Consider the following 27,535-nt stretch of genomic DNA (forward strand, 5'->3'; position numbering starts at 1 on the left):
AACGCTTTACAGCAACCAGATTTTCCAGGGAGGAACCAAAGGATTAAAAAGATTAACTTGCCCAATGTCACACAGCTAATGGGTGTCAGAGCCAAGTTTGGATGCCAGCTCAGGCTGTACCCTGCTGCCTCCTTCCATAAATATCCAAGGGCTTTGTTATTTGCAAGATGTCTTTTCGACCTCTTATGGACTCAGGCTATCTCAGGGCTGCTGAGGCCCCTCACAAGCCACTCCATGGGCCTGGCTCCAACAAAGCTAACACTCCAGAGCCTGCTAATTACCCAAGTGCTTTGAGAAGGGTGGTCAGCTCCTGGTAGCAATGAAACAGCGCTGCGGTTTCTTTGAAGGGCAAGACAGGAAATAACTGCTTCAGTCTCAACTGCTGAGGGACATATTCAAGTGGATGACACTCAGCGGGTTTGGAATAACACATTCCTCAAGTACTCTGAGTTTCTGACCAACAGGACAAAACCCCCACAGTGAGCCCTGTTTTTCTGGCCCCCGACAGTGGCGCCGGGATTTGGTAGGTTGTAGGTACAGTGCGCACTCCTACAAAACCCTCTGCAGAGACGCCATCTGGAAGCCTTGAGGAGGACCTGCTCTGGCAGAGCGCGAGTCTTCTGTGGCGTGCATCCCTGGCTCCTCTGTTCACCCTAACTACTGCTCCTTCAGGGACCGGCAGTCCCTCTTCTCTCTCTTCCTCCAGCCCTTCACCTCTCTTGCAGTCTCTCTACTTCAGGATCCCTGGCCAATGTGTTTTCTTTCGTTTGTTCCTCTCCGTTACCAGGGCCAGCTCATGGGCATGAGATCTTGCAGTCACTCAGGGTCCCACACCTTGGAAGGGTCTGGGCTTAATTTAATAAATATTCTGTCACCAATTTGCCATTCTTAGTAGTCTTTGGATAATGGGCCACACATTTTAATTTTGCTCTGTGTCAATCCTGCTCCTTGCTGTGGACACTGAAATGGGGAAAAGATTTGCACTGTAAGAAATGAGTGGATGGTGGATTTCTGAGCCTCTTCTACCAAACTGAGCAAGCGTTTTCCCACAGAGGTCATCTGCAAAGCCCTTTCCTAGCTTCAGTTTCTTCATCTCTAGCCTGGGAAGTACAGCACTTATCCTTGCATATCACCCCTGGGATCATGTAAAAAGCACCTGTCAGAGGGCAGTAGGTATTTAGTGAATAAAATCCAGGGGAGAGAGTGGGCACAGAAGTTCCAGGGCTGGAACTCTGCAGTGAAGTAAGTCACAAAGCAAATTAGTTGTACTGCTTTAAAAAAAAAAAAAAAGGAAATCGGGCTGGGGAGATAGCTCGGCAGTTTAAGCACCTGCCTGGCAAGCTCAAAGACCAGAGTTCGATTCCTGGTACTGCATGCCATGCTGACCCTGAAAAATGGGTGTGGCGACTCACACCTGTAATCCCAGTGCTGGGGTAACACTGGGATAGGAGGATCACTATGAATCTCAACTGAGTAACGAGACCACGTACCAAATAAATAAATAAAAGAAAAAAATCTATAACTTCATAGGGGTGACTTGGTTTCTCCCAGACTTAATTCTTTTATCTATAATATGAAAATACTAATATTTACTTGTAAATTTGTTTAGGGGGTTGGCCAGATAGATCAGCACATGAAAGCGCCTGCTTGGGCAGATGCAGAGGTCAGTGGTTCAATTCCCAGCATGCTGTGCTGGCCCTGCCCCTGGGGTGCACTGAGACTGGGCATGGTGGCACACACCTGTAATCCCAGCTCTTGGGAAGCTGAAAACAGGAGAATCACTATAAATCCAATCTGTGTAGTGAGACCCTGTAGACCCTGCAGACCCTGAAAAAATGTGGCAACACACACCTGTAATCCCAGTGCTGGGATTACACTGGGAGAGGAGGATCACTATGAGTCTCAACTGAGTAATGAGACCATGTACCAAATAAATAAATAAAAGAGAAAAAAAAATCTATGACCCCATAGGGGTCATAAAAATTGTTTTGGGATTTTAATAATTTAGTATATTTTAGAACCCTAGTTCACCACCTGGCATCTATCTAGTAGGAGATGAAACAAATGGATAATAATTCTTAGTTTGTTTCCCTTTTATCACTATTTCTACAATCCATTTATGAATGGTATCTGAGATATGACCATGTGAACGTTCTTCTATGTTATATAAATTTCTGGGAGCTCTATGGCCTATTAAATGTGACTGTTTTGTATGTTGAAGCAATTTTAAAAAAAAAGATTTAATTTCTTTTTAGGTAAGATTATGTGTTTTGAAGACAGAGACCATTTTTTTAATGTATGTAGTATAGGGTTTACAGGGACTCACTATGTAGATAGGACTCATACTGATTCTCCTGTTTTCAGCCTTCCAAGCGCTGAGACTATAGGCTGGTGCTACCATACCTGGTCTCAATCACCATCTCAGCGTGCCCTGGGGGTGGGGCTGGCACGGCACGCCAGGGATGAACCTGGCCACCACGCTCTGCTTGAGCAGACGCTTTAGTCTGCTGAGCTATCTGGCTGGCCCCAGAGACCATTCTTATTGCTTATCCTCGGACACTTTCTAACACATGGTTGAAGCTCAGTTGAATTAAATCTGTCTTCTGTCATTATGCTGACAATGAGATGATGACCTTCACAACATTCCTTAATTAGGAATTAATAATTAGCCTACCAATGATTAGGAAGTAGAAGGGACCCAACATAGCCTGCGCCACATGTGGCTCAGGTTGCCATCTTCTTGGGTTGTTTCCTATTCCATTAAGAGGACTATTCCATGACCAAAATTATATGAAAAAAATCATCAATATCTCTGGCCACCAGAGAGCTGCATATTAAAACTACATTAAGAATCCGTCTCATGGGCCAGTGAGATAGTTCAGCAGTCAAAAGTGCCTGCTTAGTCAAGCTTAGGCAAGTGCACGGGGACTGCAGGGTGATCCCTGGCACCACATACCATGCCAGCCATGCCCCCAGGGTGGGTTGAGTCAGCCACAAAAAAAAAAAAAAAAAAAGAATCCATCTCACTCCTTCAGGTGCTCTGAAGAAATAAAAAAAAAACAGTGAATGCTGGTGGGGACAGGAGGGACAAGTTCCCCTTTTACATGGTTCGTTAGCGGGAATGGAAAGTAGTGTAACCACGATGGCAGCAAGTATGGAAAATCCTCAAAAGAGAAAACGTACAAATACTATTTGATCCCACTATTCCATCATAAGCATATTGCAAAAGCATTAAGAACTATGGGCTGTAACGATATGCACATACCCATAGTTTTAGCACTGTAGTTCACAATAGCTATGTTATGGAAACAAGTTATATGTCTCCAACAAGTGAACAGATAAAAACATGGTATAGATACACAATGGAATATTAGTGAGCCAAAAAGAAGAATGAAATTATGTCACTTTCTGGAAAATGGATGGAACTAGAAGTCATCAGGTTAAGTGAAATTAGCCAGACCCAGAAAATGAAATATCACCTGTTTTCTCTTATAGGATAAAACCTAGAATATTTTTTTTAAAGGAGAGAGGATAAGAAACAAGAAGCTCCATTACTGGACACAGCAAAAGGGACAAGGAGGAGTGAGGAGGACAGGGAGAAGAGTGGTGGTGGGATTACCTTTGATCAAGATATGGGAAATGATTGTACCAACTTCCCACATAACCTCATGGTCATGAAATATTAACATGCACTAATAAAATATAATAAAAATAAAGCTATTCTGCCAAGAAAATAACTTATTTTGTGCAACTAACCATTTTCCATGGCAATAGTTTGTACAGAGAAGTCACTGGGGGAAGAGTATCCTGGAACCCCACAGCGGAGTCATGATTTGAGGCCTCTTAGGATACAGAGAGGTCTCAGAACTGTGACTTTTAACTACCTGGGGGTTTGGGGAGTCCCTTTAAGGACCTCACGACAGCTGTGGATATCCTTGTAACGTCCTGTTCCAAGGTGTTCTCAGCCCCACCTGAAGCCCTTGGACCCTGGAGTTAAGAATTCTTATTAGAATAGCCCAGAAACTTGAAAGAGTCAAGTTTCCTAGTAACTTCTGGCCCTGATTACTCACATTCTTTCATTGAAAACAAAACAATACAAAGCAAAACAAAACAACACACACAAAACAAAACAAAAACTACTCTCTATCTTTAACCTCTGGTGATCCCTGCGGGCCCACTCCCAAGCAGTGACGGTGAGGCTTCCAGCCAAGCAGGGACTACTCGCTGGAAAACCTGTGTTCCCTCAGCTAAGAGGAAGGCTTGTTTGATGCTATCGTTTACATTTCCAAATCCGGGGTATCAGGCTGTCTTCCTATCCCTGTGGCCCTTCCTAAGTTTAGCCACTGGTGTAATGGGGGTAACCATGGCAACAACCACCTGCCTATTTAAAACTATCTCCAATGCTAAATAAGGAAGCCCGGAGAAAACGGCTGTGTGCCCGCCTCGCAGCGGACCAGCGGAACACTCCTGGGTGTTTTGCAAGCAGGCAGAATAGCAGCGCAGAGACCCAAAGTTCTGAATAGGAGGGGCTTTATGACCTTGTAAATGGTCTACCTCTAGATGTCTTTGTTTGTCAGGCAGGAAATGTCACCTGGGGTTACCAAGTCATGTTGACCTCAGTGAGGTAAAAAGAGAGGTTCCCATCTACACAAACCTAGGCCCCTAACGCAGTTCTGTACATGGGATCTGGGCAGAAGAGGAGAAGACAATCACACAGACCACATGCAGTTTGCCTGACTTTGTCCGGAAATGTACGCTACGATCTTCACACAGATGCTTTTCCTAATTGTACTTAGTCATGTGGATGATCGATCACTGATGACTTCTCTATTTGTGTCCCATACTGGCCCGTCCACTGCTTTCGGAATATAGAGGAATTTCCTCTGTGCTTCTTTACTCACTACGAGCTACCAAGGTTCGCTCCTCTCTCCTGGTACAAGATCATGCGCTACCATGTTGGCAGCTTACTTAGTCTCACGTGTGCTGTACTTCCACTTTGTGTGTCTTTTAAGACACAGCATTTGGCTTCCTCTGCCTGGGTTGCCCTTTTGTATTTGTCAACCTGGAAAACATGTTTTTGTTTTCTGTGTCTTGGTTGAGCGCTTCTCTGTCATTGGAAAAACCCTCCACACTAAGTTCCATGCTGTTGCAGTCCCGTGGGATGCCTTTATCCACCTCACGGACTGTTTTTTGTTTTTTTTCTTTTCACCATTTATGTATTTGATACAGGGTTGCTCTGTGCAGCTCAGACTCGTAATGATCTTCCTGTCTAACAGCCTCCCCAGCACTGGGATTACGGATGTGCGCCACCATGCCCAGACTCAACGGCTGGCTCATTGGGCCCCAGATTGAACCCTGGTCCCTGTGCTTGCCAAAGCAGGTGCTTAGTCCACTGAGCTGTCTCGCCGGCCCAACATCACTGACTCTTACACAGGGGGCTAGGAGGCCCTCCACAGGCCTGCCCCAGATGCCTGCAGAATAGCATCTGGTATGTAGGTTTTCAAAAGATACCACGGAATGAATGAATGAATGGACTCACGGATTTCAAAAGCATATGGTATCTTAAGAGGCACATGGGGATGAATTGTGTAAGGGTGTCTGTATGAGCAGAGGCCCTTAAAAAGCTGGGGAATGGGTACAAGAGAATTTTTAAAATGACTGTGTTCACATATGGGAGTAACCCCCCCCCCCAGAAAATCAATAGTATTATCAAGTTCGTGATTATAGTAATATGGGCTAGAAGTACACAGGCTAGTTCTATATAGTGAGTGTGTAGGTTCTCTGTGTCTGTGTGTGTGTGTGTGTGTGTGTGTGTGTGTGTGTGAAGGCAAAAAAGAATATGCTGTAACCTCATATGCACTTGGGTTAGCTGCTACTAAATCCCACAGATCACTCGTCCTGAGGCCAAAGTAGCTTCATTATGTTCCATTTCTGAGTCTTTCTTAGCTACCATCCCAGACAGTGGGGTGGGGCAGAGTAAGAATGAAAGTGGTCAGCTCTTTCACGGTGCTGGGCACTCAATGAATGCCTTTGTGTGACACTCTAATTTCCTCTATCTATCTATCTATCTATCATCTATCTATCTATCTATCTATCATCTATCTATCTGTCTAGTGGTACCGGGGATTGAACTCAGGACCCTGCGCTTACCAGGCAAGAGCTTATTCTACTGAGCTATCTCCCCGGCCCCTAATTCCTGCTTTTAAAGAGAATACTGTGGGCCAACAGACAGTCAATCCATTCAGGTCTGAGGGGCAAGTCCGAGTTCTATTTAGTTTCTGTCTGAGGTTGGAGTTGGGCTCCAGGGGTCATCAAGAGACCGTATAACAAAAGAAGAAAGAGAAAGGCTAGACATTGGCCAGTGTGAAGAAAAAGAAAGACGGGAGATGGGCAATTTGATAATCCTGGTCACAATCTAGTTTTGCCAAATTCTCTCCTGCATTCAGGAAGAGTCTGGTTTGAAAACAACCTGCTTTTCTCTTTATCATCGTTATCCAGGCTAAGGCTGGACGCGGAGGCCTCTCCGTTGCTGCCCCCTGCTGTCAGGCAGCGCAGACGCGACGTCTCTGCGGTCCCCCTGGTCCTGGCCCCAGGGCTGCCACCTCTTTCCGTTAGAGGCCAGGAAAGCCGAGCCTCCTGCACCCTGCACCGCGGGGCGAGGGCCCTGGAGTCTGCGCGTCGGGCTGGAACCCGCCTCTCCCGGGCCGGCGCCCCAAGCCCCTCCACCTGTCCCCTCCCTCTGCACAGACGCTCGGCCAGGGCGCGGGCTGCCGGGCCGGGCCGCGATTCTGACACTTTTACCCCCCTGCTTGGAAATGGAAACCGTCCTTCCGGCAACGTGGCAGGAAAGCAAAGTCCCAGGGCGGCCCGGCCAAGAACCTTTCCGCGGGAACAGGTGGGAGGCCGCGGTCCCGCTGGCTGCGCAGGGCGGGCGCGCGGGCGAGGCGCAGGGCAGCCGGGGCGCAGCCCTCTTACCTGCTGTTGAATTTTTCAGGGTGTTTCTCTCGCATCATGTGGAATCTATGTGCAATGGAAGCGTCCTGAAAGCGGAAGAGAAGGCAAGACACCTGGTTAGCGGCTTGGGCCCGGCTTTGTGCATGGTAGGGGCCAAGGCCCCCAGCCCTGAGACACCCTCTTCCAGAGGAGGCGCCTTAGAGCCTAGCTGGCTGTCCCCACAGCCCTTGCCCCTCTAGCCAGGCCCAGGAAGAAGCAGGCAGGCAGTTCAGGGCTGAGAGAGAAGGACAGCCGCTGTCCTATGAGGAGACTCATAAGGGTCCGTCCAAGTGGCAGACAATGGAAGCCACAAGTGGCGCTGGCCATGGGTCCTTGGAAATGCCTTGTCTGTCATATTGAGTGGTTTTTAAAAAATATTTTATTTTGGAATATTTTGACTCACAAGAAGCACAAAAATAGTACCGAGTTCCTAGGTCCCTTTCACCTGGATTCCGCCAAGGTCAGTGTCTTACATAACTCCAGCATATTGTCGAAACCAGAAAGCTGACACTGGGCAAGCTACTGTACGTCAGCTCTTAACCATCCACATTAGTAGAAATAAGGAGCTGCGCCAGGCAACCTAGCCTAGCAGCTGACGAACACGCTGAGCTTCTAGTTTCTGCTTCGCGATTGTCCCACCCAAATCTCGCAAGGTCAAAGAGAGCTTCCAACAGCAGCCTGTGGGCTCCACGTTGCTGTCCTATTTCTACATTCTTTGGCTGCGCTACTGGCCACCTGCACCCCAGAAGTCATGGTGACGTGGGAAGGGCCCCATGATGCCAAGTCTCACGGCACCCCATCCTCTGATACAAACTTCTGAGCCCTGTGCCCATCTGCAGCCCACGCTGCCACCGTGGTTCCCTTTCTGAGCTCTCGTGGCTGTTGCCAGCACCTAGATGTTGGCATGACCACACACAGCCAATGTTAGCTCTAGAACCAAATCCGAACTTCAGCCCTGAAGCTAAACTCATCCCGTCTTCCAAGGTGGTCTTCCTAGTCAGTGGTCTCTCTTTTTTTTCCCAGCAACAGCCCATGTGCTGGTCCTTCGCAAGGCTCAGGCCTCACGCTGGTACTCTGGGTGCTGATGCTGGGTTTCAGAAATAAACAGGAGAAGTGACTGGCGTTGTGGTCCATGCAAAAACTAAAGAGCTGCCTACTCAGGTTTGGTCAGGAAGCAAAATAAATGCAGAAACACATGTATTGGAACATGTAGTTAAAGATGTTAGAATCCCATGTAGCAGATTTCCAGCTAAAGAATATTCCATTTATTTTTTAAGAAAATCATCTAACTATCCATCTGTCTGTCTGTCTGTCTGTCTGTCTGTCTGTCTATCTATCTATCTATCTATCTATCTATCTATCTATCTATCTATTTGGTACAGTGTCTAACTAAGCAGCTGGGACTCGTAGTGATCCTCCTGTCTCAGCCTCCCTAGCACTAGGATTACAGGCATGTACTACCACATCCCAGATTCTGGGGCCAGCACAGCATGTGGTACCGGGGATTGAACCCAGGTCCTTGCACTTGCCAGGCAGGTGCTTAGACTGTTGAGCTATCTCCCCAGTCCACCCCCTCATATTCCATTTCTTGATAAGGCAACTCTACAAAGGAACATTTCTCAATGCTGACAGTTGCTTTGCTTTCAACACCAAGAGGCATAGGTTAGGGAAGAAGCAAGGTTGAGCATGTGTCGTGTGTGCTCAATCGCACTTGGGACAGGAGGACTCCAGCAGCAGCCCCCAGTTGGAGGTAAGAAGGGCAAGTCAAGAGGATGATGGGATTACAGTCGGCTTTGTGGTAGGCAAATATTCCTCGCTAAAGTGACATCTGGGGAGTTTAGCAATTAACCTTTAGTTACTGGTTTATTTTTTAATTTAAGACACATCATGAGTTGATGAGGTGGGTGAGGCACCCCTGTGGACACTGGGTGGGAAGCACACACATCCCAGGGTGCCCCTCATTCCCCCAGAGGGTGCCCACTTCTCCCATTCTGGGTGAATTTTGGTGCACATGCTCAGTAAAATGGATGAGACATCTGTCAAATGCTTCTCTCATATTCAATAAAACATTCTATCTACTTGTGTTCCTTTGAAGCACTAATTTTCTTCAGTCAGGAAAAGAAAGAAAAGAAGAAAGTGATCCTGCATAGCCTGGCACAGTCCGTACTTCGCTGCTCCTGCCCCTGTTCAGCGCGACTGGCTCCTGGTTTTCAGTTCTGTGGGTGATCTCACAGTTCCCTCCCTCCACACAGCTCGGATTGTCCTTGGTTTTTCCATAACTGGTTTTGCACTGCTTCTTTCCCCAAAGACTAGCCTTTACAGTATTATTAGTTTAGCATGTGGTTCCTATTTTGACAGTGCAATCCCTTGGCAGATACACAAAGGAGAGATCACACACACACACACACACACACACACACACACACGAGATAGAGACAGATGACAGAGATAGAAAGACAAAGGAGAGAGAGAGACAGAGAGATAGAAAGAAACAGAGAGAGACAGAGACAGAGAGAGACAGAGACAGAGAGAGAGAGAGAGAGAGAGAGAGACAGAGACAGAGACAGAGAGAGAGAGAGACAGAGAGAGAGAGACAGTGCCAGCTAAGTAGCTTCTTTGTAGTTAAATTCTGAGAAGGCAGTGATGGTAACGACTCTGGCTTATTTTTCTACCTCGGGATTAAAAATAGAGTCAAGATTCACCCTCTTGAGCATCTCTGTGTCCAGCACTGACTTGGGCATGTTTACAATCCACTGGGATTTCATTTGAATTTTTGGAAACCGCGGTAGCGGTCCAAATGCTGTCTTAGTGATGATTACAGCTAATTGACACTTCCTTTTGGAAGGGGCAGGGTGAAGAGACCCATGAAAGTGATGATGGCATTTCGGATGGCCTCACTATCTGGAGCATTTTCTCTGCTGTGTGGGGAGAAGAAGAGATAAAGAAAGGTATGGATGTAGAGCTAGACCAAAACGCTAAGCAATAGTTGGACAAAGAATTTGGGGCCTTTTCCAAGTTGTGATTTAGACTCTGAGGTATTGGAATGTGTGGGCCAGGGCTAGTAGAAATATAGTATATATCATATATGTAACTTAAAATTTTCTAGTAACCTTTAGTTACTGGTTGGAAAAAGGAGGAAAGTGAAATCAATTCTAATATTCTATATTGATGACATGCTGCAAATATTATCGTTTCTTCTTTGTATAATCAATATGAAAATTATAGGGATATTTTCAAATCTTTTCTTCACATCACATTTTTGGCATCTGATGTATATTTATGCTTATAGTACACTTCTTTTTATTTATTTATTTGTTTATTTCTTTATTTATTGTGGTACCAGGGATAGAACTCAAGACCTTGCACCTGCTAGGCAGGTCAGCACTTATTCCACTGAGCTATCTCCCTGGCCCAGTACACTTCATTGAGACAAGCTCATTTCAAGGATATGACAGCTATGTGTGGCTCATGGCTACATATTAGACAAATGCAGGGCTAGGTCATTTTGTCTACTTATGGGAATAAAAAGAAGGAAGGAAATGGCATAGGTTACTTGTAACCTGGAGTATTCTACAAACCAATGGCACATGGGGAAATGGAAAAGAACGTAAACCCTTTGTGCAAGGCACTCTTTGGTGAGTCCCACTGTCCTTTGCCTTCATAGGCGACAGGTAAGAACTTGATGTGAACAGAAATGGAACGTTTGCAGGGAAAGGATGTCTTGTCGACAAGTTCCCTAAGGGGTATGAGGCTTGTCACTGTGGGAAACCCAGCCTGTGAACCCTGACAACCACCACTAAGGTGGCCAGTGGTGCCCGGATCAGGCGTTCCACGACTGTGACCTCTCCATACCCCCAGGCTCGGTAGCATCGGAAACAGCTTTCACTGAATCAAAGGGTTGAGCTGTTCACCTCTCCTGCCAAGCCTAAGTGAAAGCGGAGCCTGTAAGAAGGTCAGCGTTACACATTCTCCAGGAATTATTTTGTAGTCCCAAGCTTCCTGTCACTGATACCTGGCCAGCGTGACATTTCTGCTAATTCAAAAATAGAGAGCAAAGAGGAGGAAGCCAGAGAAGTCAGAGGAAGTGACATCCTGGATGCGACTATGTTTCACATCTCGTGCCAGCGCGCAGTCTCAGAAGGAGAGATAAGGCCCGCTCTCTTAAGTCTTCACGGGGAAAGCTGCACAGGGTGGGGGCCGGTGGCAGTGCAGTCATCACCTCTCTGTGGCTAGGTCGGGAGACTCTGTCTTGCTTCATCCTCTATTAAGTGGGCTCTGGTGGCCCTGGAAGGACCTGAGTCCCTGAATCAGGGCAAACCTCCGTCCACAGCTCCCAGAGGCTCCCCAGCAGTGGTCAATAGTGTCATCTTTATAAATGCAAAGCAGCAGCCATTGTATCAATAAGACCTTCAGAAGAGGCCGAGAATGCAGGGATCTCTTTGCCAAGGACTCTGACTCTATTTAATCACAATAAGGAAGCGAAACTAGGTTGGTTTACATACCTCCTTCTCATACAAAGCTTGGGAAGTCATAGGGAGCAAGACCTTCTGCAAATGTCAGCCCTACACTCTGTCAGGGGTGCGTTTTGGTTACTTATTTTATCAAGCTTTTCTCCTTCCAATTTTTAAAGAGCGAACACACAAACCCTGCAGACACATTATTGCGAGAAGGCTGTGGGTGTACAATGAGATAAAAGCACAGTCCTGGTTCCTTAGCCCTTTGGACAACAGTATTAAATACGCATATGCTAAAGGTAGATGGAAAGAATCACGAAGATATTGTGAAGTTCTTTATAATTTGAAAGAAAGTGGATTGGAATATTATTATTATTTTTTGAGACAGAGTCTTACTGTGTAGTTCAGGCTGGCCTTAAACTCATTATGTAGCCCAGGCTGGTCTCAAACTCATGATGATCTTTCTGCCTCAGCCTCCTAAGTGTTGCCATTATAGTCATGCACCATTACTCCTGGCTTAGGTCAGAATATTATAGGTCAGCCCAGGGCAGATACATATTTGGGCCACTGAAGCTAATAGCGCTTCTGTTTCTATGTATTTCCTTGGGGACAGCTCCCTCCTCCATTCCTTTCTAGCTCCCTCCATTCTTTTCTTTCTTCTACCTGCAAGAACAAATCAGACCCATGGTTACTGGCCCAGGAACCACGGCTCTTGGGCTTAGGGTCGGGATGTCTCCCTGAGAGGTGGTTGTCCCTTGCTTCTTTGGCGTGGACATCCATTTAGTCAGTAAATAGTGAGACTGCTGCCTTCCTTTGGCACTGTGCAGAGAGACAGGGAAGTGTGGGGAGTCAGCTGCTTCTGTCAGCTAGATCTGAGTGTGTTAGGGCAGGGAAGGTCAGGGCTGAAGTCTCTACCTGCAGCCCCGATGCCGTCCACCGCTGGGAGGACCGCCTGGCTCTCCCTTCCTTTCCACCTTTCCTCTGGTTGGGAAGACCCATGTCTTTAAACATTCCTTTCTACTCTAGTGGCTTTTCTTTGCCCTGAACACTTCAGGAGCATCTGCATCAGAATGGTCCCAGAGGCTGGTTAAAAATACACGTTCCCAGGCCCTGTGGATTGGGGATTGGCTGAGCCAGATAGAAGCAATACAGTGGTGGTGGGATGAAATGTGCATTTCTGAGAAGGAGCCTGGGAAGGGCCGCTGGACGCTGTTTTGAGACTCGCCTACGCCTGTTGCTTTTGGCAACACGAAGGTGTAGGGGGTTGTGCAGAGGCCACGGCGGCTGGCCTGAAAGCTCCACAGGATGATTCCAGGCCCACTGCTCACTAGTGTTCTGGGGCTCACAAAGCTACAGTTCCTTGTTACAGTGCACAAACCTGTGATGCATCTGCCCCCAGGCAGACTGGGTCCAGTGTGCTGTGGGTACAGGGTCCACGTGAGCACCCTGGTTACTCCAGGAAAAACACACAGGGGTTGCTAGAACCAATGAGGGGCAGCCCCCGCTCTAGGTGCCTCTTGAGTGCCAGGTTGTAGGGCTCCTTCTTGGGGAAGTGGAGTGTGGACAGATGGTCTGAAAAGGGGAGGAATCTTGGAGCTGGAAGAGGACGGAAGAGTTCTGTATCCATCTGGCAGGAGAACCTGGGGAAAGCTGTCCCCAAGCACCGCGATGGCCTGTGGGCATAAGCCAGCCTGGGAAGCAGGAACACTTAAACTTGCTTCCAGTTTACCTCCTCCCTCCTTTCTGAACCTGACTCAGCAATCTCTTTCTCTTCTGTTTCAGTCATAAGAAAGAGCATTGGCTTAGGAGAAAATAGGGCACATCCCTAAAGCCAAATCTCTGTTTCCTCACTCATACAGAGAGATAATACTGTATTTCAATGTAGTCATCAGAATAAGAACAACCAGGCTGGGTATACCGGTGCACGCCTGTGGTCCCAGCTAATCAGGAGGCTGAGGCAGAACAAGTTTGAAGCCAGCCTGGCAACTTAAGTGACATTTTGTCTCAAAATAAAATTTTAAAATGTCAAGATGTAGCTCAGTGCTCCCTGGACTAAATCTCCAGTACCACCACTACCACACCACCATCACCACCAACACCACTACCACCACAGCAGCAGCAGCAACAATGGAACTGAAAATGCCTGCACGTATGGTAAATTTTAAATCCTTCTGTAAATATAAGGCATTATTTTTAGGCTATCCCATGCTTCTGTTTTTAGCCTTGTTAAAAAAACAAAACCCTTTCCTTAAGGCTATCTCCTCCAGCTAGCTGTCACCCACCCCAAGCTCTTTCAAAAGAGGCACAGGTGGGGATGGCGGAGGCAGTCATGTGTCTCGCAGCCTCGGGCCAGAGGATTGGCCTGGCAGACCTGTGTGGCCATGAAACTGGGTGATGAAACTGCAAAGACAAGGAAGCAGGGAAGAGCCGGCTGCGGGGTAAGGGACAGCTGTCCTCGTTTTTGCTCTGAGGAATCTAGCGTCCTGAGGCCTCTTCTGTAAGATGGGCACGGCACAGCCCCTGGTGTCCGCAGGGCTCCTGCGAGGCCTAGGACAGGTGGAACCTCCCCCAGCAGCAGGCACACAGGAAGTGCTCCGTCGGTACCAGTGTCTTCACTATGCCACCTTCTCAAGCCCCAGCTCTACTTATGGCTGTGACTGTTGCCACTGCCCCTGCTCCTCATCCTGTCCCTAACAGCTGAGGAAGCAGGATCCACTCAGTTCTCTTTGAGCTGGAAACTGAGTTTGATGCCAGAGTCCACTGAGCTGCACTAACTGTGCTAGGGGGTATGGACACAAGAGAGGCAGCTCTCTCTCTCTCTCTCTCTCTCTCTCTCTCTCTCTCTCTCTCTCTCTCTCGTGTGTGAATGCAGTGAATCAGGCACATTAAACCCCATCATTTAATCAAGGGCAGAGTACACTGTTCGTTGAAGATACAGGGGAGCACCATGGGCAGCCTCAGTAGGGGCAGCTCCAGGAGATGTACCCCAGAAGCTTAGGAAACAGTTGGCATGTGTGGGCTGAGGAGAGGAAGGAACTGTATGTGCAGAGTTGCCAAGCCATGTGACAGGCCACGTGTCACCACATGGCTTCCCTGAGACTCAGAATCCTCCGTTCCTGAAGCTTATGAAAGTTTTCTCCTGTCCTTGCCCCTTGGTTATTTCTTGGTGCCGATTTTCTTTACTGCTTCTAATTACCCCCAAAGATATGTAAGTCTTCTGAAAAGCTTCTGGTCTATTCTAGTGTTAGCTAACATTATAAGGGAGGGAGTTTCTTCCATCATCAAGGGGGAAGGTGTGGTGGAATCAGTGTTCCCACCTGAGCCAGAATCACGGCTGCTTACACCCAGGTCAGGGCTGGATGCAGTCAGGAGAGGCAGTATAGGGCCTAGGGGTGACAATGGATGCCTGGAACCCTTTTGGGCCCTTTGGTGTCATGCAGAGTGGTGGCCTCAGATCAACTCACCACGCCGATGGAGAAATAGTTGTTCATGATGCTGTAGGGGACCTGGTCTCCATTCTCCACCTCCTCTCTGGGGATGACTTCCAGATGCCAGCGGTCCAGCATCACCAAGGGGCTCTGCTCAATGTCCTTGAGGATTTTTGTCAAGCTGCCCCCTTCATAACCTGTGGAGGGTGGCATTGTATTTGCGCAGGTAGCTGTCAGGACAGGAAGCCCCATGAACGCCTGTGCCCAGGAGACGCTCTAGCGTGTCTGTGGGCTGCAGACCCTTAGGTTTCCTGAACCACAGAGAAGGGGAGGACAATAGAAACTGACTAGGAAGAAGCCAGGGTAATGGGGAGCCAAGGAGTATGGGATGGAGGTGAGGGTCGATGCTGGCTGATGGCAGGCCCTGGAGAACTGATAGCTTAGATGGCTGTGGAGCGGTGAGTGGGAGACAGCAGGTCCATTCCAGGCTGCTGACATGTAGGAAATGGTGTGGTAGCGTGGTAGGTAGAACGTGAAGATGCTGCTCCTGGGACTGGCTTCTGCTTCCTCTGAACCTGCCCACCAAGCAAGAACTAATCTCTGAACACAACACTTCCCTATCTGCTCCTGAATCGCTCTCCGACTTCGTCAGCCATCAGGATCCCCCACCCCTCTTCTGCTGCCAGTCCCATCTGCCTACTCTGTGTTGTGCTGGGCTCCATAGGGTCTACCACCATTTGCAAAGTCCTTAGTTTGCACCCCTTGTATGGTAAGCTGGTTATCATTCTGCATTCCAACCCTGGGGAAAATTCTAGAAAGGGAGCCCAGAACCCTGGGAGCTTGGGGTAATCTGCAAGTCCCTAGTGACTGAGTGACTGGTGATGTGACATTTTGGTCTGTATTCTTCACTTTAAGTCACAAGATCATTAATTTTGGAAAGGGGAAAATTTCATATAGAAAATACCAACAAGAGCTCCCTATTGGGATGAGACCTGGGGAGGGAACGGATGAGATTTGGTGTTTACCCTAAAGTTGACAATTATGTTTTACTGGGGAAGGTGGGTTTTGAGCTGCTGGTTCTAGGATGATAGTAGGTATGGGGAGGGAGAGCAGGAGGCCCCTGTACCAGACCCGTTGTAGACCAGTGGGCAGGGGAAGGGTCACAGATATGACTTTCACTGAGTACTACTCCTTGGGATGTGGTTCACAGAAGAGTCAGTGCCACCTAGCGCCAGGAAGCCTGAGGACTTGCCCCCAGGGTGGCTCCACACCCCTGCCGACTCACCTCCACCCCAGCGGAGACACCGCGCCAGGTCATTTCCTGTTCCAAGAGGCAGGACAGCCACAGGTGGATGCTTTGTCAGGTTGGCCTTGTCTGCAACCAACACAAAGGAGGAGAGACCCCAGTGCCACGGGATTACAGATCCTGGGCTAACCTCTTGTCCCTGGTCTGATCTTGAATCCCAGTGAAGCATCTGTTGGTTGAATACCTCTGGCGGTGGAGGACACACTACCTCCAAAGCCATTATTCCATCTGCAGTGTGTTATCCACCACAAGGTGTGCCAATTCTGTCAACTCGTACTGCAGATTGAGCTAAATCTGTCTCCCTGTGACACACACCTGTTTATCCAGATTTCATCCTAATTCTGTTCTTTCAGTTGGCATGGTTTTATCATTAGTAAAAGAAGCTCCTATTTGCCTCTTGGACCAAATCTGCAGCATATTCTTCTCCCCATAGATGAAGACAAAAAGGTTCATCAAGGGGAAACAATTCTAGAGCCAGAACCCAAACCTAGAGCATCTATCTATTTATCTATCTGTCTGTCTATTCAGGGGCCTAGATGAGATTAGTAAAACTGGTGTGTCAAAACCACTGAACATTAAGCAATGGTGAAGCTTTTGGAGAACTCAAAATGCTTGCTTAAAGCTATTCAGATCTAAAAGATTTTTAAAATTAAGGTTGTGTTAAATAAGCACAACCTCCTGTAGTTCTCTCCAGCTTATTATTTTCATCACTTCCCAGAATTGCAGGTACATGGGTTCCTACTCTTTTCTCCCCTGGATGGTTTTGGACAAGTAGTAGACAGAAGCATCAGAGAATTCTGGCTGAAGGTCTACAGCCACAAGCCGTCCACCAGGGATGGCTGGAGAAGACAGTATAGCACCCGGGGTGGGCGCACTTCTGTGCACCTCTGAGTTCGTGGCTACCGTGGGTGTGAGCGACATGGTTGGGGAGTAAGGGAAGCTGCAGGAGCCAGCAGGTGAGGCTCGAGCTAGGCCTGTCCTGGCGCAGGCGGAGCTCACAGGCCCCCTAGGGTGTCTGCTCCGTGTGGGCAGCGACAGAGCACACACACGGCTCTGGCTGAGATCAGCCCTGGACAACCTGAGGCAGTGAGCAGTGCAGCAGGCCTCGGGACTCCAGTTTCGGCCTCTGGCCTTTGCATATGCTGTTTTCGCTGCCTACAAGGAGTGTGTCTGTATCTGCTGCTTCCGCGGTGGTGCCCCTCACCAGCCATCCTCATGCGCTGCACCTAGAGGCCTCTCTGGCACCTGTGTTACTCCTCCTCACTCTCTCTGTGCACACATCGCTGCCTGTGTACGGTCTTCTTTGGGGATCTCCATGCAGTCCGTGTTCACCATCCTCATGGATGAACCACGGGTAGGTGTGACCGCTCCCCATTGCCACCACTGTGGCAGCCTCCTGTCTGCCCTCTTAGGGCACAGGTCTACCCATCGGGCTGAGCGCATTCTCCCATTTCTACCAGGGGCTGATGCTGAGGCTCGGAGCATGGACACACAGCATTAGGGCTCTGCTGCGCTTCTGCCGGTGCCCCGGGGCTCTGCCTTCCTCCCTGGACTCATCAGCTTCCCCCTCTGGGTCAGCCAACCTGTGGGGTTCACCTCCCTAAATCACAAGGCTGTCTGCAGCTTAGCTCAGCCGCCACCTTGGGGACGCCCTCCCCAGCAGCCCCGTCTGGACCTGGCTCCTCTCCGAAGTATGTCTTTAAGCCAGTGTGATCTCATCACACACTGGCTCAGAGCTGTCTGCTAGTTTCCTGAATGGAGAGCAGCCTCCAGGATGGGGGTGAGGTCTTGTACTCCAGGGCAGAGTCCTGCTGTTTGCCGGATGCTCTGTGAGCTGCTGCACCCTGGATGTGGGCAAAGAGCTACGGCTCGGGTTCTTGCGGAGCCCCATAGTCAGGCGGCCACGGCCACGGATCTACTGCCTGCGCCTCCTCTCATATTCATCTAGGCTGGGAAGGAGCTGAGCCAAGGGTGGGGAGCATTCTAGACGGGGACCCAGGGCAAAGGCCCTGGGTGGGGTGCAGACTGGGGAGGGCCGATGGCCAGAGGCCAGGGTAGCAGACTGGAGGGGTGACAGAAGGCCGGAGACTGGCTGTGCTCCCTGCCCTCAAGGTCATTTGAAGGATTCTGACTTCATCCTAAGCCGAAGGGGAAGCTGCTGATATGCTGGACATGCATCACCGATCCACGGTCACTCTGTCATTCGGGTGCGGCGCAGAGAGGCCTGCAACCAGGCGGCCAGGACTGTGGTGTGGACTTTCGCCTGAATGTGTGTTGAGTGAACGAGCGACGTACCGTGTGGTTAGTCGGTATATCTCTGCGTTCTCTCCTAGAGCCACTTGACTGTGGGAAACAACCTGATGTGGCTTCCATGGCTTTGGTCTTTTTTCTGCTTCGAGCGGCTTCTGCCACATGTGTTCTCTGCGGGTGAGCATCAGGGCACTTCTCACCACGCGAAGGGAGTGGAGGGAGAGGGGACCAGCAAGCAGCCCACACGCCTGCCCTTTCGCTGCTCCTCTGCCCCGGCGCTCCCTGGCCTCCAGCTACAGCGACTGAGCAGTGAGAGGAGCGCATGGGCGGCTGCAGGCGAGACTGTGTCCATGGAAACCAAGGCACTGGGGGAGCAGCATTGGCAGATGCACCCCAACCCCTCCTGCAGGTCTACGTGGGCCCTGGGCTTCGCCTTTCCTGCCCAGCCCAGGTCTGGCCCTGGCCCACGCATGACTTCTCTGGTCCTTTCCACTCCCACATCCGGGCTCTCAGAATCCTGCTGGCTCCACCTCCAGAGATGTCCAGAATCGGGTGCTTCTCCCGTCCGTGGTTTCTGCTGTGGCCCAGTCCCGATCACCTCGCCCCTGGACGGCTAGATCCGGCCCGGCCTCCTACCAGCTCTCCTGCTTCTGCTCTTGTCTCTTGGTCTGCAGTGCTCCTCCTCTGCTGACGTGGTGGGTTCTCCCAGCAGGAAGCCAGGGTCTGCGTAATGTCCTCACCACCCGGCGGTACCTCAGCTTCTCCTGCGGATGTCCCTTGCTTGTGCTCTGCTCGGCCTCTCTGCTCGGCCTTCCTTACCCGGCCCGCTCCTTCCTCGACCTTTGCACTTGCTGTTCTTCCACCCTGGGCTGTTCTTCCTTCAGCTCGGCCTTCCTCCAGGTCTCCTGCAAACAACTTCTTCCTCCCTCTGAAGGCTTTTAGGTCTGCCCACTTCCTGCCTGGCTTCTACTGGCCCTTCACTGTAATAGGTTTGAAACCGTCCTCTGGCATTCTGTATATACCATCTTTCTTCTTGTCTCTCTCCCTCCTCCCTCCTTACCTGTCCCTCTTCCTTCCTTTTTTTTCCCCCTCTCCCTTCCTTGTCTGTCTGTCTGTCTGTCTGTCTGTCTGTCTGTCTGTCCTCCTCTCTCTCTTTCTTCTTGCCTAGCTCTTGAGCTGGCGGTAAGCTCCATCAGGGCCGGGTCTCACCCATGTGCTCACTGCAGTACCCCAGGACTCCAGGAGGGCTTAGCACAGACAGCTGCCCAGGTAGCAGCTGGGGTTCACGGGTTTGGGGCCCCTCTGAACTTGGTGACCCCCCTCTCCCCAGTGCATCCTTTCCAGGCCTGAGTTCCACAGTGTTTACCTCGGTCTGTAGATTTCGGGAGAGCTCTTCTCAAGCTTTCACAGCCCGCCCTCCACTGCCTGGGTGTGACATGTGCAAGGGCCTGCAGGTCCAGGCTGGGGGGAGCTCAGGGTGCGGCTTCTCCTGCTGCCCTTCTGATCCAGGTGTGTGGGACTTGGGCCAGGCTGGCCTTGCTTTGCTTGCACTTTGCAGATGTGCTCTCAGGACTACTCCAGGTGTTCTCCCGAGGGCGGCCCAGGGCTGGGCATCTGTGCTCAGTTCTCGGCCTTCTCTCCTCCCTGGGTCTACCCTGAGTCCCTCTCCTGCCCTTCCATGCTCTCACCCCTGTCAGTTCTGCTACTGTTCTAGCTCTGGCCACAACAGAGGCAAGACTTGACACAAAACTGCTATTGCTGTACCTATAGGAATCTTTCTGTTAATTGATTTTTTTTTCCATTCAAAGCAACTATTTCATCCAAAGGCTGATACAGAAATGACTGTTTCTGTCTAGTTGCCCTTGGCTGACTTTGAACATACTCAGGAGAGAGAAGCAGGGCCCTCCCCACGCGTGCTTACCGATGCAATCCAGAATCCAGCCGACTGTGCCGTCCCCTCCACAGGCCAGCACGCGGAAGTCTGGGGTATCACGGAAAAAGTTCAGCCTGTGAAGTAGAAGAAAGGCCACAATGTCCTTGTCACTGGGCTGCGGCTGATTTCTGCTGTGAACTGAGTCCGTCCGTCTCCCTGTCCCCTGGGAGAATGTTAAGACCTTGATTCTTTAGGGGGTCAAGAGGGCCACTTAATGCTCTGAAACCAGAAGTCACCTGCATGCCACAGTGTATGAGAGGAGACTCTGGCTCTACCTTCGGCATGAACAGAAAACCCTCTTCCAGTCATTCTCTACTATTTGGAGTTAGAACCCACAGTTTGCCCACTTTGACACCAATACAGATAAGCCTCAATATTTTGATGCCCTTTGGGTTCTCCTGCCTGCTCTGTCTTTATAGCCTTTAAACGAGATGCCCAGAAGGAGCTGGGTCCTCCTTTACTCTTCCATGGACACGGAGTCAAACAGAACATGCATCCTGCTTCACACCAGCCTCCAGCCTTGGGAGCGGGGCCCTCCACCTTCTCTCCATGGGACCCATCAGCTTCCAAGGGACTTGTGGATGGAATTCAGAGCGTCAAGAACTTGCAGGAGAAAACATTGCATTCACCTCTTCCTTAAGCGCTTGCTGAAATTACGCATCTCCTTCCCACTATGAGTGCAGGCAACGGATGACAGCGATATTAACGATACAGTGACTTTGTCAGCCGTGGGACTCACAGCTAATGTTTTGTTACCACTGTGGAGCACACCGCATCCTACCATTTATGTTCAGCACTGCTTTGATCTTGCAGTACTTATGAGATGTGCCTATGACTACCGCTATTTAATGCATTGGTAAAACATATACGTTTCCATATCACAAATTTGTTTTTAATGTTTTGATAACTAGTTTTCAACCTAATTCATTTCCCTGGCAATCCCACATTATTTCATTTTTTCACTAGAAAATATTCTAAAGGGGTCTGGAAAAAAAAGTTGGTTATTAAGCTAGGCATAGTGGCACACGCCTGTAATCCCAGTACTCGGGAGGCTGAGGCAGGAGGATTGTGAGTTCCAGACAAGCGTGGGCTACAAAGTGAGCTCAAAGCCAGCCTGAGCTGCATAGCAAGGCCCTGTCTCAAAAAAAAAAAAAAAAAAAAAAAAAAAAAAGGCCAGAAGCCTACCAGCCTGCCAAGGGGTTTGTGGTACATAGAGGTGACGAACCCTTGCTTTAGAAGCAGTGTGCCCTGTGGACCCCTTAGCATGAGACTTGGGAAGCTGCATGGAGGTCAGGAGCTCCCGTCTGCCCAGCCTGGTGGTCTGAGAAGACCCTTGGGGTCCCCCAAGCCATGTCACCTGTGCAGGTGAATTCATACCCTCTATCTTCCATGTGTCATATAGTAAGCTTCCTATCTGATCATAGATGGATAAGCACATCAGAGACTCAGGATTTGCCAGTCCTGGTTTGTCATCTACATTAATGGCAATTTAGAAAAAGGTTAAACTAGGGAACCAGGTCCAAGTATGAAAATAGCCTAGAAGAGTGAGCTGGTCCAGGTGTTGGTAGGCCGCTGCTCATGCCCAAGGCTGTGCTAGCAGCTGTAACTGGCAGTCACACAATGGTCATGGCCATTAATGAACCACATAAAGGACCATGGCAGTGAGCACAGAGGGCTAGGTGGGCTGTGTTTTGAGGTTAATTTTGCAGGTAAATCATGGCAGAAGTAGTGACACCGTATTCTTCTATCTTTCTCCTTGCAGGGTCTTACACTGCCATTGCTGTAAACAGCTGCAGACAACCAACATAAGGACAGGTTTCTATTTTTAGAATCGTTACTAGTGCCAGGCCTTGGGAGAGATTTCCCTGAGTCAACAAGACAAATGCTCCCTAAGTCGCAGGAGGCCGGAGGCTGGTCCACCCTGTGCGGGGAGCGTGGGCCAGAACTGGCCAGCAGATGGCACCATGGCACCAGCTCTGTCTGTCGCCCTCTCTGTCCTTCCCACCTTTGCCTGCAGGACCCAGAGACTCACGACCCTCCTCTCCCTGGGTAGCTCTCCTCTGTCTTATGGTGAGCCATGAAGATAGCAGCTCACACAGCTTTGCCAAGAACCTCAAGCAAGTCACTTGCCTGCCCCCCCCCCTTTTGGCGGAACCAGGGATTGAACTCAGGCCCTTGTGCTTGCCAGGCAAGTGCTTATTCTGCTGAGCCATCTCCCTGGCCCCCTGCTTGCCCTTTTTTTGTCAATCAAATACACGTAGTACATGCAGTTTTCCACACAAAAGTGACAGCTTTTTTCTTTGGGGGGGGGGCAGGATGAGGTACAGAAAGTTACTTCTCCAACAGCCATCGGGATGCACTCCCCAGCGTCTTCAGGAGTCAGTGTGGGGTGTGCAGCAAAGAGCAAGGTGGCAAATGGCAGGAGGGACAAGTCCAGAGAAGAAAGGAACATACAAAGCATGAAGGAATGCCTCTCCCTCGGAGGGTGGGGAAAGGAGTAGCAAAGATTACTGTCTTCATACCCTGGAGTAGGTCCCCCACTGTCCAGGTTGAAAACTTGTTTGGGGTTGAGCAGGTAGTGGAATTTCCGAAGGATTCTACAGGGGAAAAGGAAGGGAAAGGGAAGACAGGGAGGAAAGTGTCACTGTGAGAAGTCACATGAGGACTTCCCCTCCCCAGTGGTTTCATTGAAAGCAGAGAGGAAAGCACTGCGCACAGATTCTGATATCCCGGATCTATTGTCCATGTCCTCAGCCCTGGTCAGGCCGCTCCACTATCTGAGAAGGTAGCCCCCCACCACAGGAGCTGCATCTCCGCAGGGCACAAGGAGCAGAACCCCAGAGAACAGATGCTTCTTCCCAATGCTCCTTCCCCACAGAGACCTGGCACCAAATGTCACGATGGTCTCTGCAGTGGGACCGTGCCCTTCTGGGCTGATCCACAGCTTCAAGGAACGGGGACGAGGCCCCTGCATCCCAAGGCCTGAGGAAAGGCAGGGGAGGTGGTGGGGGGAATCTAAGAGGCCGTGGCTATGTCCTGGCATGGGTTCTTGGCTTCAGCTAGACATTAATCACTTGGTTCAGGAGGGGCATCCTGCCTTTGGACATGAGTGGGAGAATCCCCTAGTTCTTACTTTACCTTATTTCTTTTTATTTTTTCAACCAGGATTTCAGATTGCTGTGTCACCTGCTTACTACCCCTGGACAGACTTAGAAGGGCAAGTCACTTGGGCCCTTTAGGTTCTCTGTCCTCCAAGTCTACTTAGAAGAAGCCAGTGGGGTAGGTGCTCTGGAACAGGGCCAACCCAGAACGTCCTAAGCGGTGGAAGCTAGCCATATCTCTTAAACCAAGAAAAGATATCAGAGGCCAAGAAGGAATAAGCACCTCTGAATTCCCATGAGCCTTTGCAGTGGCTCATGTGACACAGCCTGGGCTATGCACCAGGTCTATTCTAGTTCTTAAAATACCCTATTAGAAGAAATACTATTTCATTTTCCAGAGTGGGAAACTGAGGCACAAGGACATCAAGTCACTTGGGCTGGGTGGTGCTGGGATGTCCCCCCAGGTCTCCTGTGTACCTAGTTACACAGTTCCCTCTATGGCGCAGGAGTACGAGGGGCCAGGGTCTTTCCACTTTGTAAGAGAGAAAAACCTACCTTTCTCCTTGTCTCCCTCCACTCTTAGGGTTCACCAAGACCAGCAGTGGGTGAGTACCCGGGGTGGGGATGATCTTATACTTAAAAGGCAAAAGAAAAAGAAAAAGACATCAGCTCTGCTTTGTCCACTAGGAAGATCAGAAGAGATGACTGTAAGACAGATTCAGATAGGTAGATGGAGCCGGGGCCAGGCATGGAGGAGAGGCGGTCAGGGAGGTGGGTCTTGGTCCGCTGGCTGAGATTTTTGAGGGGTGAAGCAGCTGAGTGTTTCCAGCTCGAGTGCCCTTTACGGGGTGTTAATGGCAATGAGGGTTGGAGGCTGGGGTCAGAGATGGGGCAATGGTACTGGAGCTTTGAGTCATTCAACAATGGTGTGGCATTGTGCCCTCAGTACAAGGTCAAATTTTGTGAGGGACACAACTAAAAACACAAGCTTAGAAGCTATGGCCATGTGGCCATGTGCAGACATAAAATCTTGCTTGTGGAACAAAGAATCACTTCCACCCTGGCATCTTCCAAATGCACATTTCCAGACCAATTTTCCTCCTGTGTGCTGGTCCCCACTTCTCTCTGTTTAGTCATGAGTCAGCTGCCCCGGTCTGACTCATCTGTCCCTGCTGGGAGATGGGTCTGCTCTGCTGGGCCCCTGTGTTCATTCATCCAGGGAAGACCTGGCCTGCCAAGTACTCATGGCTTGCAGTGTTTCTTCCTCTGCTTCCTGAGCCTTTTCATCCCCAAGGAAGCCCTGTGTGCTGCCTCTATGGAGAGACATATCAGGACTGCCTCTCCTGCCCATATACCTTTAGTGACACCCTGATGCCCTGATGATAAAATCTCTGAGCTGGCACCCAGGCCTGCGCAGTCTAGTGCCGTCCTACTGCTGTCGCTGCCTCCGGACCCTTAGCTGATCACACGCTGCACTGAGTGTGTTCCTGAGCTCCCTCCTATGTGTCTGCTTGTGCTGGTTTCATCTTCTCTCCTGAAACGCTCCCTTTCTTCTATGCAAGTCCTTTGCAAAAACAAAAACAGAAACAAAAGCAAAAGCCAAACTCAACAGCTTCTCCTCCTCCAGGGCCAGTTCCTCAGCTGTCTCCTCGACAAGGTGTCCCTTGATCAGTGCAAGTAAGACTATCGTGCCTGAGGCTTGTAGCATCTCCAGGGGCTTCTTTTGTTGTTTGTGTTGTTGTTCATGTGGATCTTGTTTGTTTGTTCATTTTGTACCTTCTCAGATGATGTGTCAAGGCACTGACTTGACTTTAAATGCAGCAGGCATGGGGTGATGGTGTGTGTAGCTCTCCTACTCGGGGCCCCTTGAAGTCATGGACTCACTGGCGGAGTGAAAATGTGACAGGTTCAGCTGTGCTCTGTGGTCAGTATCTGATGCCTGCTTTCCAGAGCTCAAATGGAAAAATCTAGAGAAGGAATGCTTGATTTTAACACCTGGTGCGTGCGTGAGTGTGTGCGTGTGTGTGTGTGTGTGTGTGTGTGTGTGTGTGTGTGCATGAACATGTGCACGCATGTTTCCTTTTATGTATTGGCCCCCTAGATGTTCAGCGCTTTCTCACCTCTTCATGTTCTCCTATGTTATGTGTGATGTAATTTCCACCAAAACACAAATCCGCAAGCTCTCAGTTAATCCTGCAGCACCTCTAGAGGGGGGCAAGATGAGCGTTGCCGGGCCCCTTTCCAAACTTGGAAACCGAGGCTCCAAGGAAGACCTGGCTTCCCATCTCCTTTCTGGGATTCTTTGTACCTCACCAGGCTGCCTTCCCTGGGATTGAAATAGACACTGAAGGATGAAGAAGCACTTTTGGATCTGGTTAGCTTCTTTGTCTTGGAAGACGAGGTTTTGGGAAACCCACCGTCTCATTTTAGGCCACACTTTTGTTACTGTTTGGGAGGTCCACATAGCAAAGTCTTATGCAACTTGCTCCTCAAGAGGTGATAAAGCCAATTGGACCAGCGATGGGATCAGCCCACCTCCCTTCTCACCACTTGCCTACAGTGTGGCGGTCAAAGGAAACTCCAGAGGCCGGAATAAAGTGTCCTCCTGTGTGACAGAATGGATCGGATGAGAAAGCAGACGTTGAGACACATTTCTTTCGAACCCAAACCCCCGTCCCCGCTCCACAGCCTTGGACCCCTTAGAATGCATGACCAGACTGTGGGTCGCGCGCTACCTGCATTACAAGTTCGCCCTTGGCTGTCCCGCTGCTGCCATCGGACTTCCCGCCTTGCCTGTCCTGTGAGAGGAGGGGAAAGACAAGCACCTTTTGAAAGGAAAAACACAACCAAAGCCCACCACAAAGCAAAACCAAAGCCTACGAAATGGGCAGAGATCAGATACAACCAAGTGGCAGGTAGCGACCAAGAGATTAAAAGGCTGTAGAATATGAGTTGCTTTTCAAAAAGGGACTTTAGATCACAAAAAGGGAGTGCCCTGCTACTAGTTTCTCGAGGATCCTCCAGGCTCTGTCATCACTCGCTGTGACTTTATCCTCCTACAAGGGCAAGGGACATTGGGGGTGGTATGGAAACTGGCAGAAATCTAGTCCATTGATCAGGAAGCTTGAGCTGTGAGAACGAAGCCTTACATTTAGCTGTTCTGCTCACATAATGTAATGATATGACATTAAGTGATTGTTCTTAATTGTGTTTTTCCAAGGTGGGTCGTTTATTTCATTGACGCTTACATTGCATCTGATAAGATGCTCAAATTGAAGTTGTACATGTTGCTGAATTTTTGCATGTATGTGCCCATGTGATGCTTGTGCAGCGTGGGTCATCACACTGGTTGTTCTTGACTTTTGACTTATATACAAGCATAGTTTGTTCTTTCCACTTACAACATACATTATATTACACAAAAATCACATGCTTCCATTGACTTATTCTCCTAGTGTGGTCATCTAGCTTGCTTCCAGTTTTTGACTATTACGAATGCTTTTGCACATGTCTTTTGGTGCAATAAATGCTTGCATTTCTTAGTTAGATCTATAGGCAGGGAATCATTGTGTTAGGGAGATTGTACAGTCCCTTCTTGGTAGATACTGTCAGTTTTTCAAAGTGGTGATTTTTCTTAGATTGTTAAGGGGAAAGTCAAGTCAGGGTGGGATGAGTGGTGCCCATGAGACTTGGCTGTATTTTTAAGATGGAAAAAGGAGAGAGGCGTTTGTTTGAAAGAGCAGTCAGTACAAGAGACTGAAATAAATTCAGGTGGTGATAAGAGGAGTTTAATTTTGATTCATTCATTTGCAAACAGGGCTGAGCCTGCACAGGAGCCAGGGACAGGAGCTCCATGCATGGAGCTGGAAAGGGGGTTGGCAGGGATGAGAGGCGCTTGGAGGCCTCACTGCTCAGAGGCGCTGTCTGGGCATCCTGCCTGGGTCCAGCCTGCAAGGTGCACAGGACCAGTGCATGTCCTGTGCAGGTCGCTGGGATACAGCTGTCAGAAGCACGGCCTCAGAGCTTCCCCTCACTGTCTAGCTGGTGCAGCACTGACCCTTTTTTTTTTC

At 49.5% G+C, this 27,535-nt stretch overlaps 1 protein-coding gene across 2 annotated transcripts in view; it reads right to left on the minus strand.

Moving 5' to 3' along the window:
• Nucleotides 1–27,535, minus strand: part of Dgkg (diacylglycerol kinase gamma) — a 167,557-nt gene that overhangs the window by 90,614 nt on the left and 49,408 nt on the right. For both annotated transcript variants that reach the window (XM_004640881.2, XM_004640879.2), the window contains 7 exons: nt 26,201–26,263; nt 24,021–24,100; nt 22,887–22,961; nt 20,353–20,438; nt 16,161–16,250; nt 14,912–15,072; nt 6,976–7,040 (listed from right to left, as the gene is read on the minus strand). In XM_004640881.2, coding sequence (XP_004640938.1) covers nt 6,976–7,040; nt 14,912–15,072; nt 16,161–16,250; nt 20,353–20,438; nt 22,887–22,961; nt 24,021–24,100; nt 26,201–26,263 — 620 coding nt within the window. The remainder of the gene's footprint in view (nt 1–6,975; nt 7,041–14,911; nt 15,073–16,160; nt 16,251–20,352; nt 20,439–22,886; nt 22,962–24,020; nt 24,101–26,200; nt 26,264–27,535) is intronic.

Source organism: Octodon degus, unplaced genomic scaffold (genome assembly GCF_000260255.1).
Source record: "Octodon degus isolate 3935 unplaced genomic scaffold, OctDeg1.0 scaffold00128, whole genome shotgun sequence".
In the NCBI taxonomy this organism is placed as follows: Eukaryota; Metazoa; Chordata; class Mammalia; order Rodentia; family Octodontidae; genus Octodon; species Octodon degus.